This window comes from Lepidothrix coronata, unplaced genomic scaffold, assembly GCF_001604755.1.
Source record: "Lepidothrix coronata isolate B3197 unplaced genomic scaffold, Lepidothrix_coronata-1.0 Scaffold33, whole genome shotgun sequence".
Taxonomy (NCBI): Eukaryota; Metazoa; Chordata; class Aves; order Passeriformes; family Pipridae; genus Lepidothrix; species Lepidothrix coronata.
This window is the reverse complement of record NW_016690213.1, coordinates 2,175,415-2,189,402: the sequence shown is the minus strand read 5'-3', so window position 1 is coordinate 2,189,402 and position 13,988 is coordinate 2,175,415. Positions and strand designations below refer to the sequence as shown.

Sequence of the window (13,988 nt, the reverse complement as noted above, 5' to 3'; positions counted from 1 at the left end):
CCTCTGTGGAAAAGAAACTGAATTCACTGCTTTGCTAAATGTAACTCCTATTCCAGAAGCCTATGATGTGGTTTAAACCATGCCAAACAATGACCCCCAAATGATCTGTACAGGCCTCTAAGGACATTTCCAGGAGATAATGGAACCCACACAGGACTGTGAGCAGTGATATCAAACACGACAAATGAAACCAGTGTGTGGTTGTAGCCACAGAATCTCTGGGAGCTCCTAACACTTCACACACGAGGCAGAATTTGAAATTAGGCACTTCAGAAGCCGTGCCAAGGACCAAACCAAGAGCCTCATCGAAGTCAGAGGCTTGAACGGTTTGCATTTGTCCCATGGCACTGGCCCCACACAGCACGAAGCATGTTTATACACCTCCAAAAATCAAAGAATAAAAATAACCGGAAAAAGCTTTATTAAAAAACTAAGAACAAAGGACAAAACTGAGTTTATGTTGAAGATGAACTTGAACTAGGTTGCAGATGTTTCTACTTCAAATTAAACATGTCGGAGGAATTAAGAGTGCAAGAGATGCACTGTCATTTAAAACTCCAGTAGAGAGCAAAAGAAGCAGCAAAAACATGTCTATCAGTGAACTGCAAAAAAAATCTGAGCTTCAGTATTCAGATACATGTGCACCACAGGGAATAATGCATTGAGATAAACAAGCAAATGGAATGAAAGCTGCCATGTATGGCTTTGGATTCTTCTTTACCGAGATGACAGACAGCAAATGAAAATTATTTTGAACATATTTACAGCATTTGATTTCTACTTCTTTTTTCCAACAGAAAGCTGTTTTAATCACTTCATGAAATTACTTTTTACGTTTACTACATGGTAGTAATTTTGCCATTAAAATGAGTGCCATTAGGCAAACTGATAACATAACAAACATGCTATTTGGACTAAAAACTTAAATACAGCCTTTTACCTTTGCCAACAATGAGCATGCATAATATGCCCACAGCTACCTGTGTGTGTTCCACATGACAGATCTGGGTGCATGAATAATGGGTCATACTTTTCTGTATTTAAAACAAAACAAAACAAAACAACTTTGAAATAAACACTTATCAAACTACTTAACTGCAAATTGATGTTACCACAATCACATTATTATTTAACTTTATCACAGAATTGTAACTCATTTGATGAAGCATAGAACACATTACTAATCCACAACAACTTAAAACTGTTTAGATCATTTAGAAGTATCATGTAAATTTTGTTTTGAGTGTGTGTGTGTGTGCTGTACTTAAGAATTCAAACCAAGCTTTTGGAGGCCTTGGTAAAACCCCCAAGATTTACCTGCAGTTTTGGTGGTTCGGTACCACCACACGATGAGTTCAAGAACATTAATTTTCAGAGTGAGAGTGCAAAACAAGTCAGGGCAGAGATTTTTCTATGTGTTTACACTTACATAATCCAGAGAAGCCTTTCTAACAACTCTATTGCTCACTGTGATCTGTTTTACAAAGTACCTAAATCCAAGATTTTTTTATTATTGCTAAGTGGCATTTCAGAGGATATAACTGAGAGGAAGAAAACGTACATCTTGTGCTTTTACAGCATTACATCAACACCTGCTCTCTCTCTAATGTTACAGGCATTGTTTAAGAACAAACACTTCTGATTTTAAGGGGTTTTTTAACAGTTATAAATAATTTGTCACAAACGAATGGCAGAACATTTAGATCATGCTTTGCAGTGATTTACATTGTTTAGAACACACATTTCTACCTCACTAAGAAGATGGGGAGTTTTGCTACTGATTACAAAGAAGCCTTCCACAAACACACAGTTAACATAAGAAGGTTATGTCACTGTCTCAAAGGAACACGTGAGGTTGTCACACTGACTCCAACATTCTTTAACATTAAAGACAATTATGAACAGTACTTACCAGGGTCTGGAGTAATTTTGTTTCTATTTTTAGACAACACAGTTGATCGCTGGATAAATGCTGCCAAGACCATAGCCCTGCTGTCCACTTTAACTTCTTGCTCCTCCTGACACAATATACACATAACAACCTGCCTGGGTTCAGCTACTCTAGTTTGCTCTGGTCCCAAGGCTGTGAGTTTTGCATCTGAAATTACAGGGCTACAATATTGAAAGAATATTAGTAAGCAAATTATTTGAAAAACATTCCAATTCAGATCATGATTTAAGTGTGATGAATGAGTTTTCTAGATTTATGATAAATGCTGACAAAAAACAGTTTTGGCATTTATAAAACAATTCCTAAGTTCCCAGAAATAGCATGTACTTTCTAGAAAAAATTCATACTCTCCCAATAGTATAACCCACTCCAGTGTAACACAGAAATTAAATGTGCAGCCCTTCGTCATCCCCATCCCTTAAGTGTCTGACACGAATTTTGAAAACACTTTCCACTTCCCCACAAATCATTAGCATACTTCAGTTCATATTTCCAGCTACAAGTAGATTTTCTTCCAGATCTTCAACCAACATATAATCGGCTATTTCCAATTTACTATCTTTAATATCATAGTCTCTTCAGTATCATTAAACATTTGCTGGATGATTTTGTACAAAGAATTATTTGCCTGTTTATGTTGAGCACTATGAGGATGTGACAAGGGAGGAATCAATATTTATCCCACCATCTTGACAGAGAAGGGGAGGAAAGCATTCTATTTACTACTGTGTTTTTGTCTCAAAAACTTACAAATAGTTTTCCATCCAGACAAAAAAAAAAAAAAAGAGCTTTTTAAAGCAGTAACAGTGGGACAATTTGATGTTAAAGTCAATGGGGGAAAACATTTAAATGAGATTCCTTTACCTATTTTCATGTACTCCGGAGGTTGATGTATCTAGCTCATCCAGAGTTTGCTGGAAGAGTTCTTTGTTTTCATTGATGAAGTGCCGCTGCATCTCGGACATCTGAGCCATGATCTTTTCCCTGCGCAGTCTGGCAATCTCAGCTTTTCGCTTCCTTTCAGCTTTGTCTTTATCACGTGAACTCTGAAATTGTATTGTTCATTCAGCCACTTTTAAAATCTTGTTGCAACAGGTAAGTTATTTTAGTTACTGCTTGGTCTAATGGACTAACCTCCAAATTTTAGTTACTGCTATGTGTAACTTGTACTAACCTCCAAACAATGAAAATCTCATAAAAAGACACAAGAAAAGTCTACCAAAGAGTTATTTTGCGCCCTCTTTTCCTTAGCTCATGTTCAGTGCCAGGCAGAACTGCAGATCCAGAAGGGTAACCTCCTCCCCTCAACATTTAACTGTATTTTGTATTTCTCTTCCCTTTAGTCATTCATAAGACAAGAAGGTAAGAAAGTGACAGGTCTCGTCTCTAGTATTACTCTCCCTCCACACTACCTGTATTCCTAACTAAGGTCTTTGCGTAGTATCTAGAGTGTCATGTTGAGCTAAACAAATGGGTAGAACTTATCTAGAATAACCTGCATGGTAAAAATACACAGATACTATTTCTTTTAGCAACTTTCTATGGAGTTTGAGATTATGGGAAGAGTAGAAACATTTCATGCTGTGATGAGTAATACAAACAATTCTAAGGGGTAAACTTGCAGAAGATTTGGAGACTACAATATATAAAACAAACAAAAACAGCCCAGGAACTCTACCAACAGGCCTTTCAAACAAATGGGTTTGAGCTGTGAGACAGAATTTCAGAAATCATTGATGTTTCCCATCTTTGATTAAGAGCTACAATTAGAAATACAGTTATTTGCTAGTCAGAACCCAGACATGTTCTAGATCAGCTAACTGTTACAGCTTGCTTTTACCTCCTCCATAATATTTCCTTCTGTTTCGGCCACGGGACTCGAAGAAGAGCTTTCTCTTAGCTTTTTAATAGTATTAAAAGTCTGTAAGAAAGAATACAACATTTAATTTGTTTGTGACATGAGAATATAACTGTGTATAATACAATGCTGTCCAGATAACATGCAATGTTGGATTCCAGAGGAGGAAAAATGTAGCTACAACAAATCAACACGGGAAATAAGGAAATCATCACAATATAATTAGGAAAGTTGCGAAAATCTTACTCCCATAATTTCGGGGGTAATATAGAATACATTTACCTTCAATATCCATCTGATCATGTCCTTGTGCACTTCCAGATGAGGTGCATTTTGCAGTGTTTCTAGCATAGCTAGTATGCTAGGGGAATTACTAGGTGCCTCTCCTGGTTCTGAGACAAATATTACAATGACAACTGATTATACCATTACTCAACAAATTATTAATTCATTAACATTACAAACAAAAACCATCAACACTTGTTCAGTAGCTGAAGAATTCCTTCAGCAAACAGGCACAATATAACTTTTAATTCCCCCCATTGCAAACATTTTCATGAATAACCTCTAAATCCTGAAAAGTTAGAGGAAACCTCTAAATCCTGAAAGTCTTGCTTATGGACTATATTTTCTTACAAGAGAAATGCACCGTATGTGCTCCCTTGCTGTTTTCATCTTGGGAGCTGCTATGTAGAATTTCCAATATTTTATTTCCCATTATTTTAAATGGAAGAGTCTTAGCAACTTTCATACGTTAGCAAAACTAGAGGCTCTAGTCAGAAGATACAAAGGAGAGTCAAGATAAAAAGAATCTTTAAGAATGCAACTATTGTTTCTGCAATTGCATCTAATCCTGTAGAGCAATCTTTGTTGAGATGCTGCTTAAAGATATTAAGAATTAGGTTTAGTGGGAATTATTCAACTTCCAGATTTCTACCATCATAGAATTGCTACCACCATAGAACCTACACATATGTAAAGCATGGATCTATAGTTAACTTGGTAAAATTTTGATGGATAAATAAATATACTCTTCTGGTAAATGCCATTTCAGAAGAATAAAATACGAGATCCTGGCATTTTCAGTTATTTCAGATTTGCTATAAATTTGAAAAGAAAAGCATACTTGATATTTTCTGAGTGAAGGTAAATGTTACAACGTTCTCCTCACTGAGATTCTCCAGATGCTGTTTTTCTTCTTGTAAAGCCATTCCAATTAAATGCAAAACCTAGGTAAAAATTATGAATTTTAGTTCTTTCCTTAAATAATTCATATAATCTAGTTATACAGTTTGGGTAATTAATTAAGAGGCGGGGAAGTCATACAATACAGTTATATAATAAGAATATATTTGCAGTTATTTCTATATACAGAATTCCAAAGCTACACAGGAGCAATAGTGTTTGTTTGGAACTTTACCACATAAAACCCACATTGTACTACTTGTATCTTTCTGTTTGCTGTCCTGACTACTGAGGGAGAAGTCAGTGCTTCTTAGCTTTCTCCCTGGCAATGGCTTGTTATTATCTCAAGTCTATGGACAGAAGCACGATGCACACTTTCTATCCTTTTAACATACAAAATTTACTGACAAAAAAACTTAAACATTTTAAACAGAATTCTCTCTAGAAACACATTTTAAAATAATGCTAATTTTTATGTCAGTGAAAAGCTGCAATCCCCTTGCACTTAAAGTAAGGGAAATTCCGTTCTTTAAGGGGGAAATTCCAATTTAGCACTCTAATAGTCTGAATGGTATTTTAAAGCTGAAATACTTCAATCTTGGTGGTGAACTCTGTCATGCTGAATCAGCCATTTTGCAACCCTATGCAAATTGGCAGGATGCTCCAGACATAAAGCATTACTGAATGCCTGGACTCAATAATGAAATCCACATAAGGAAAGGATAATCACCTGAAAATCTGTAACAGAACTGGAATGCAACAGTCTAAGCATCTACAGAAAAACCGGTAAAACCTGATGAGAGTCTTGAAGTTTTTAAAATTTAATTACACAGTCAATTTTTCCTCAGTCTATCACATCTATTTAACAAGGTCTCATTGGATATGGGCCATTTCCTCTTGCAGATGTCTCATATCAACCTTTGCATGATCTTCCAAGACAAGAGCAGTTGACTTGAGAAAAATAAGTCAAGTTTCCCAAAGCTGATACATTGTCAAGTTAGAAAACTCTTTTGTGCACTTCTATGATTTTTTTTTAAAAGTGATTTAGCTTAAACTGAAATAAGCAAATGAACATCAAGAAAAAAGAATCAATGTCTACTTAATATGCAATAACTCAGATTAACTGGTTCTCTACCACAATGAACACTATTTCAACTGATTCAAGCAGAATTCTCTCCTCTTGTGTGCATCATATTAGAAATTTACCTGGGCCTTCTATTAACTTTTAAAAATAAATTGCATTTGAGCCAGAAGAGTTTCCCTAGTTCTGTATGTCAGCAAACACCCTCCATTTCTCATTCAGAGTATTCTGTATATTTCAGATACCAAGTAAACAACTTTTATCCATAAAACCACGTTAAAGTGCTAAAATAAATATTCCCTCATTAGCATAAGCATTATTTTAAACAAAAAACCCATACCCTTTGCAGCATGGACTCCGACCAGGCATAGCCATTGTGTTCTACTGCCCACTGCAGTATAGTTCCCATAATGCACAGCATCACATCAGACTGCAGAATATTAACCAGACTGGCAAAAAGTGGGCAGAAAGGAGGAAGAGCTGGTGGTGGAAGCGCTGAAAGGGAAATTTGTGTGTTTGACATTTCTCCAAGATTTGCAACACCCATATAAAATGTCTGACTGAACAGCTTAACCCAAGGCAGGGGGGTAGGAACTACATGATCTTTAAGGTTCCTTCCAACCCAAACCATTCTATGATCCTAAGGCAGAACTCAATTGCTTGATAAACAGTATTACTGATAACAGGCTATAACATTCCATGTGGCTTGCATGTAACAGAAAAGCCAAAAGAATAAGCTCTCCAGAAGGCGAGTTCCATGACAGATGAGATCCCCGTCTACAGCCAGGGAGACATAAGGAAAATTGCTACATTTTCAACCAATTTCTACTCTAGCCCAGGAACAGGCTGTTAGTCTTAAGTTTCAGGGCAATACACAGCTTAATATGTGATTCCTTCTTCTACCATCTTCTCTTAAAAAAAATACCTGTATCTTCTCTGTTCTGTCTTTTCAGCTTTCTTTGTGCTTCCTCTGCCTGAAATAGAAGAACAATGCCAGCATTACTCAAAACCCGTACAAATATAAAACTAATAAAAAAAGCATTCATGCTTTACTCCATTGTTACTGTTTTTTTCCCTTTTTTCCCAGCCTTAAATAAACATGAAAGCTTTCATGTCTTTTCAATTTATGTTCTACTTGTAAAGTAGGCCACGCAGTTTCAAAATTAATCTTTCATCCTGAGCCAGCCTGGACTCTTTTTCTAGCATAAGATTGTAAGACAACTCTGAGCTAAAGCGGCAATTTCCATAAATCTAAGGGAAAACACAGGTTGCTTTAAATACTTTCAGTAACAGAAAATGTAGGAGAAGCCACAGACAAGCTCCTGAAGGCCCACTGATTTCAATAGCTCTGTATAGGGCACAGGATCCAGCGGCACAGCAAAATCTTGGGCAATTTTGTTAACGTTCTCAAATATACAGCTGATAACACTTCTTCCCAGAACTAAGCTTTGGAAAAAGGCAAACAAAAAAAGACACAGAATAAACCCCAGAAAATGAAATTACTAGTTACCTTTGATTGCTCTGCCCTTGAAAAGTGATAGAAATACAGATTGAAGTTCTTGGCACATTCTGGTTTTAACTCATACAGCCCTCTGCCTGTTAATCCAGGTTTCCTACCAAAAACCAAACCAAACACCTTATGTCCATTGGTTATTAACATCTGAGAATAAACAGTTAAGTAGAACAGCTAAAAACCACTGCTCAATAGGCATTCTAGAAAACAAGTAAGTAACAGGATTAAGAATTCTGCATGTGAGTAAAGCCATGAGAAACTGCCTCAACCCAGCCCTCTTTCTTTTATTCTCTCATTTTCATTAATTTAGCCATTCCATTTCTAAAGCTGAAATATTAGAATAGAGGGAAACATACTTGAAACATGCCACTTCTTCAATCACACTTTCCATTCCTGTCTCTCTGTTCTCCTACAATTGAGTGAAAAGGCAAGACAGTGTGTTACTGTAGTTCTTGGATTAAACACATTCAAATATCATACAATACTACAGTAAGCATGCAAAATGAATGTAGTGCAAAGTCATTTTACTGGCACCCAAGAGAACACTAAAGCACATAACATGAAAATACATTCAGGAATACCATCTCTGCATTTACATTTTTAACAAGTCATGCCATTCTAAGTGCTTAATTTTTATTGTTTTTCCCTGTCATAATGAACTTGGATGTAGAATAAATAAATAAATAAATAAAACCTGAAGCTAGCATACTGAGCTTATCTTTGGAATACACAGTCAGTATTTCTGGTTTCTAGGCCTTTAAACTGAAATAAATATAGGCAAGCTAAAAAAACAAGTTACTGAAAAATGATAAAACAACCATAAAAGGCAGCAGGAGACATCAGCTCAAATATGTAACACTACTTCATACACAAATTGCCTTTTACTATTCCCATCCCCTTCATGCAATTCATATTCACAGCAGTTAACATGCAAAGGAAAAAAGACTGACAATACAGTTTGGAACTCTAAATTAAATCCCAGTTTCCTCTTTCATCCAACCTTAAATTATTTTTAAATAATTTTAAAATTTAACTTTTCAAATTCTTTAAGATATTTAGAACAAAGAAAAGTATTTCAGAATCTATCTGTACAGTTAAATAAACTATTGAATTCTGACTGTCTTCAGAAATCATGTTTAAAAGACTGCTTCAAAAATATTAAAAAGGAAGCTCTGCTATCCTACAGAAGCACTCCTAATAGAATTCACATAAGTGCTTCTGTTCATGCAAATGAACCATTTATGTTACACAAGTCGTAATGCTGTGTCTGATTCCATGTCTTTTCACTTATTGTTAGGCATTAAAATATAACAGCTTATATTTTTGGATAGTTCTAACAACCCGCTTCCATACATCTAATTCAGGTTTACAAGCAGCCTGCAGAGACAGCCGGCCAGATGGCCAGATAAGGAACAGCATTAAAAAGAGAAAGGAGCTGAAGAAGCTCTCAGGTTTCTGCCTCTTTCATATGTTATTCCTTCCTTATCTCTTTCCTACCCTCTCCGTGAGAATTATTACTTTGTACTCTTGCTAACCTTGCTCTGAGCACAATCATGCTGCTCCCGTTCCATCCATTCCACATTAAGTGAAATGAACTTGCGTAAGGAAAATTTTCAGCAATCAGCCTTAAAAAGTAAAGTTGCTTCCCTCCTCCAGGCCAAGTTACTTACATCTTCAGGTAATGCTTTCACCAATTCACTGTGAGCCATTGGCCTGATGCTCAGCTGATGGATGATCTCTCGTTTGATTTCATCTGTCGCATTTACCTGTCCTATTCCCGGACTGAATCTTTCACCTGTAGAAATAAAATACTTCATTTTTTTCAGGATTTTAAACATTCTTTTCTCTTTTTCTGCAAGTTAAAGGCTGGAAAATAGGCCACCTTCTGTAGAATCTTGTGTTCATACACCAGGGTTCAAAAATTCATTACATTACTCTAAGCTAGTTTTGAGGTTTTTCTCCTAGTAAAGAAGTCAGAACTACATGAAGTCCACAACAGAACTGAACTTGAGATGGGAACGATGAATGTTCATTCCAGACCATAAAGGGACTAAATTTTAAAAATTAGTTAAATACATTCTGAACTTACCAACAATCATTATAATGAGGTATAGCATCTCTTCTATAAGAGTATTATTTTGTTGAACAACATCCTGAAACAATCAAAAAAAGAATTTACAATTTTCAATTAAAAGAATTATTCCATATACTGAAAATACTTTTTCAGTGATTCAAAACATTGCTTGTTTTCACCCTTAGCACTCCCAAATTAAGCTATGGTGAACTGCAATCCTAAGTGCAAATATTATGCAACGCTTTCTGACATTTACCAGTTTGACAGGTAAAAATATTTACGCATATTTCAAACTAGCCAAATGAAATTAAAATAGGGTAGGTTTTGCTTTTTTATCAAGAAATTGTTCAGCCTCAGCACAACAGCATCTGATACACTTTGAAAAAAAGTGTAGGTTTTCTATAGCAGTAATACATAAAATACCTTGTTAGTATTTTCTGAGCTAAATCTTTTCCCGTAGTCTGGAGTACTAAATATCTGATAAAGTTCAAAGCGACTCAGCATTATCATCAAGAAGTGATTTGGATCCATCATAGACACACCTGTCTATTAAAAGAAAAGAAGATTATAAACAGAAAATAGATTTCATGTTATTATAGCATGTTTGTATATTTCTATATGATGTCCACAGCATATTCTTTATGAAATTCATTCCTTTCTCAATCTTGGGCATGAAGACTTAATGACTTAAATTTACACTCTTAGGACTCCAAAACGAGAAGTGTCAGCACATTGGACAAGCTGAATCCTATGCTTTATCAGTAATTCCCGATGCCCTTTTAAAGGCATCACGTAAAATACTCAGGGTTATTCCTTCTATCTGAAACAGTCTAAATAAAATTCAGTGAAAGACTTGTTTGCTTTTTCTCTCCAATCTTGTTCCTGCTGGCTCAACTTAAGGCATAATATCACTTAATAGCACTGAAGATTTTAAAAACAAATTCCAATCCTCAAAAGAATGGCTGAAGATTTTATAGCAAAACTTCCCAAACCTTCTTGGAAAGAAAAATATCAATGTTTTAATGCAGCACAAACACTGACTTCCGTTTCTGAAAACTACTAGCTAAAGTTTTTTCTCTTTATTAAACAAGATATCTAAGTTAGTCAATTATAAAAATTTGCTGTTAGTTCACTATTTCTAATGGGACCATCTTTAAGACAGAATAATTTCCAACACAGCTAAAGGATATCTATCCAAATGGGCAGCTGCTGCTGATCATTAAAAATTAGTGGTAGATCAAGCCTCAGTGAAATATGTCTGAAAGCAGAAGTAACTCGGGGCATTTGTATCCTACTGGGTATTGCTAACTCTAGGTAAGATTTGAGGAACTTCCTGAGAAAATATTTTCCTGTCCATGTGAACTATGCACCCCGAGCTGCAAATGTCAGCTTACATTGCTCTCAGCGTAGAAGTATTGAATCTCTGTCAGAGCTAAGATTAGATAGACTGGCAGATTTACAAAATCTCTTCTGAAGGACGAAAAATAAATCAAAGGGGTTTCACTTTCTGCCCAGTATTTTAGACACCAACTTTGAAGGGAGGGAGAAGAGCCAACACATACCCTGAGTACATGACTGAAGACATGCAGACTCACACAGTTGCTACTACAGCACAACCCATTAGTTAAAATATTACATTCTTGAAGAAGTAGCATTATATATGCGTTACATAGAAAATTCTGCACTTTCCAAAGCATAGTTAAAAAACAAGGATTACAACAATTGTTATTTCCTTTACAAATTATCCCATAATGATAAAGCTACAATAAGAAAATTGAAGTTTTTCCACAAAAAATTGACTTTTTTCCTTGTCATTGAAAAGTTCTGATGAAGCTAATAACAAACACACACATGTCCTGAAAATGCTTGATAAAAATGCAAACTGGTATATGTGATTACCTGAAGCATTACTATGTCCTTGTCAAACATCTCCCTCCTGCACTTCACATTATGATAGTAATAAATCTGAAAAACAAAACCAAACACTACAATCATTAACAAAGATCATATCTAATCTAAAATGATTTTAATTCTGAAAAAATTAACTTTGCTATACAGTGTTAGTAAACAAAAAATGAACCTGTGACTTGAAAAAATGATACAATTGTATCTGTATGCAAAAAGATTTTTTTATATAGCACAAAATAGTTGCTGGCTGCATTGTATTGATCTAATGTCTGGACTGCATAAACTTAGAAGGAAAATATTTTTTACCTCCTTGGCTTATGAATTAATATATCTATTTGTTTAGAAATTAATTGTTTGAAATTCACAGGAGAGAAAGCCTTTGCAGTTCGAGAAATGTTTCTTCTTCATTTCATGAATTCCTCTTTGATTATTTGAGATACAATCTTTCAGGAATTGCTAGTGTCAGCAAAACATTAATACTGTGATGGAACTAGACTTAACCCAAACCATCCTGAGAACGAACCCAACACTACTGCACCAAGCAGCAGCAGCACTGCGAACACTGCATGGCGCTGAAATGTGGGAAAGTTTAGTTCTACCATAATTAAGGAAAAATAAATAGGGCTGACAAGTTTCTACCTAGGACTGGGAGCAATCTTCACCATCCCAATCTTTCCTCCACAGACACACCATTTCTCACCAGAATTACATGGAAGACAACTAGGCATGCCTTCCCTTTCTTCCCCACCCTAATAATCCACACAAAGACATTCCTATTGTCTGGCAAAATATGCAAAAGAAGCTGGCTGAACATAAGCTCTCATACCCATAGGAAGGAGGAAGGACTTGCTGACTCTGGGAACCTTATTATCTAAACTAGACCATGCTCTTAACTTCAAGATACTGACAATGAGGGGAAATCAACACAGAGACTTATTTTACCACCAAAAGCTACACTGAAATTCCAGATCTGATGTTTGTCTTCAGCAATATGGGCACTGCTATAATTTTACATAACTAGAGCTCTTTTTGTTTTAATAATGATAATAAAGGACACCACCTTAAGAAGATCCTTTAAGAGTCAAGAAGTGTCAGAATACAGTATGTTTGAACAGCTTAATTGCAGTGCATGTGTACTAGGAGACTGAGTTATCTGATGAATATGAGGGCTAGTGGTACTGAAAGAATTTTCCTGCAAATAGATCAAGTTAACACCTCCCAGAATTAAATCCTGTTCCTGCTGTAATGTAAGTCTCGCTAAGAAAATCAGTTTAGACGATCACCCTGGTGGGTGGTACTGACACCACAGTACCCATTTTATAGCTGTTATGCTTGAAACATCTAATTCATACAAACACAGAGAACATAAGTTTAGAGATGAAAGAAGCTAGTCTCCAGAAGTATAAAATAAGTACGAGAGCTAGAAGCCAAGAAACACTCAGTTCTACACTGGTTCTAATGCTTCTGTGGGGTCTTAGGATTTCAATTACTTTTTAAATATAAATAGCCATAATATCTTAATGCTGCATATTTTTATATCTGAGACATTTTTATGTGGAGGTGATGAATGCACTACTGAAGACGCACAGATCGAATTCTGTACTTTATACTGCTTTTGGACAGCATACCATAAAAAGGCTAGGAGTCATTAACTGCATTATACTAAAACTTCTTTACATGCAGAGCACTAAGGTCACTGAGCCCCGTAGCAGCCCTGAAACAAAAAAGCAACTTCTGACTAAAGAAAATCAAAGACCAGATTAAAAGCATAAATATTCAAATGATGTTCGTGCTGATATAAACCCCTACTTCGCACTGCCGTAAGATTTACATAAGTAACATTTGGAATCAATACAGAAAGGGAAGGTTTTGAGGTCTGAAATTATCCTGGGGGACTTACCAGAAAACAGTGATTCTGCAGGTACTGTGTACTCACCTGATTAACAAGAGAGAACCCATTCCTTCTCCACATTCCTGCGTGCACTTGGGCACAGAGGACTAGGCATCGTAGAGGATGTTCTATTAACATCGGCGGGCTAAGCTCACTCTGCATTAAGAAAATGCAATATTTTGAGATATACAGAGAAAATAAAAGAAAATGGGACTGAAATGAAGGAGGATGGTATTTGTGATAATTAAAATATTTCAGCAATACAAAAGGGAAGCAAATCCAACAGGAAAATTTGATGAGCTTATTCCCAATCTATCCAGTCAAATGTTACCCTTACATTCCCTTTGCTCCACAAAAATACTACACAAGGGCTTTAGTTTATTCCTAAAGACAGCAGGTTTCATATTTTAAAACGTCAACACTGACTTTCATTCAAAGGTTAAGTACTACTTCTCTCAAAAGACACTGAAATTCTTCTCCCAGTTAGGTTTTATCCTGTTTTATCCTACTTTTTTAAACTTCCCCTA

The 13,988-nt window shown here is 35.7% G+C and overlaps 1 protein-coding gene across 2 annotated transcripts in view; it reads right to left on the bottom strand.

Moving 5' to 3' along the window:
* Positions 1-13,988, bottom strand: part of UBR2 (ubiquitin protein ligase E3 component n-recognin 2) — a 57,752-nt gene that overhangs the window by 15,115 nt on the left and 28,649 nt on the right. For both annotated transcript variants that reach the window (XM_017811686.1, XM_017811685.1), the window contains exons 17-31: positions 13,507-13,617; positions 11,562-11,627; positions 10,086-10,208; positions 9,678-9,741; positions 9,259-9,383; positions 7,945-7,997; positions 7,586-7,688; positions 7,001-7,049; positions 6,416-6,570; positions 4,936-5,038; positions 4,092-4,201; positions 3,792-3,872; positions 2,816-2,997; positions 1,913-2,112; positions 941-1,034 (exon numbers count right to left, since the gene is read on the bottom strand). In XM_017811686.1, the coding sequence (XP_017667175.1) occupies positions 941-1,034; positions 1,913-2,112; positions 2,816-2,997; positions 3,792-3,872; positions 4,092-4,201; positions 4,936-5,038; positions 6,416-6,570; positions 7,001-7,049; positions 7,586-7,688; positions 7,945-7,997; positions 9,259-9,383; positions 9,678-9,741; positions 10,086-10,208; positions 11,562-11,627; positions 13,507-13,617 (1,619 nt within the window). The remainder of the gene's footprint in view (positions 1-940; positions 1,035-1,912; positions 2,113-2,815; positions 2,998-3,791; positions 3,873-4,091; positions 4,202-4,935; positions 5,039-6,415; positions 6,571-7,000; positions 7,050-7,585; positions 7,689-7,944; positions 7,998-9,258; positions 9,384-9,677; positions 9,742-10,085; positions 10,209-11,561; positions 11,628-13,506; positions 13,618-13,988) is intronic.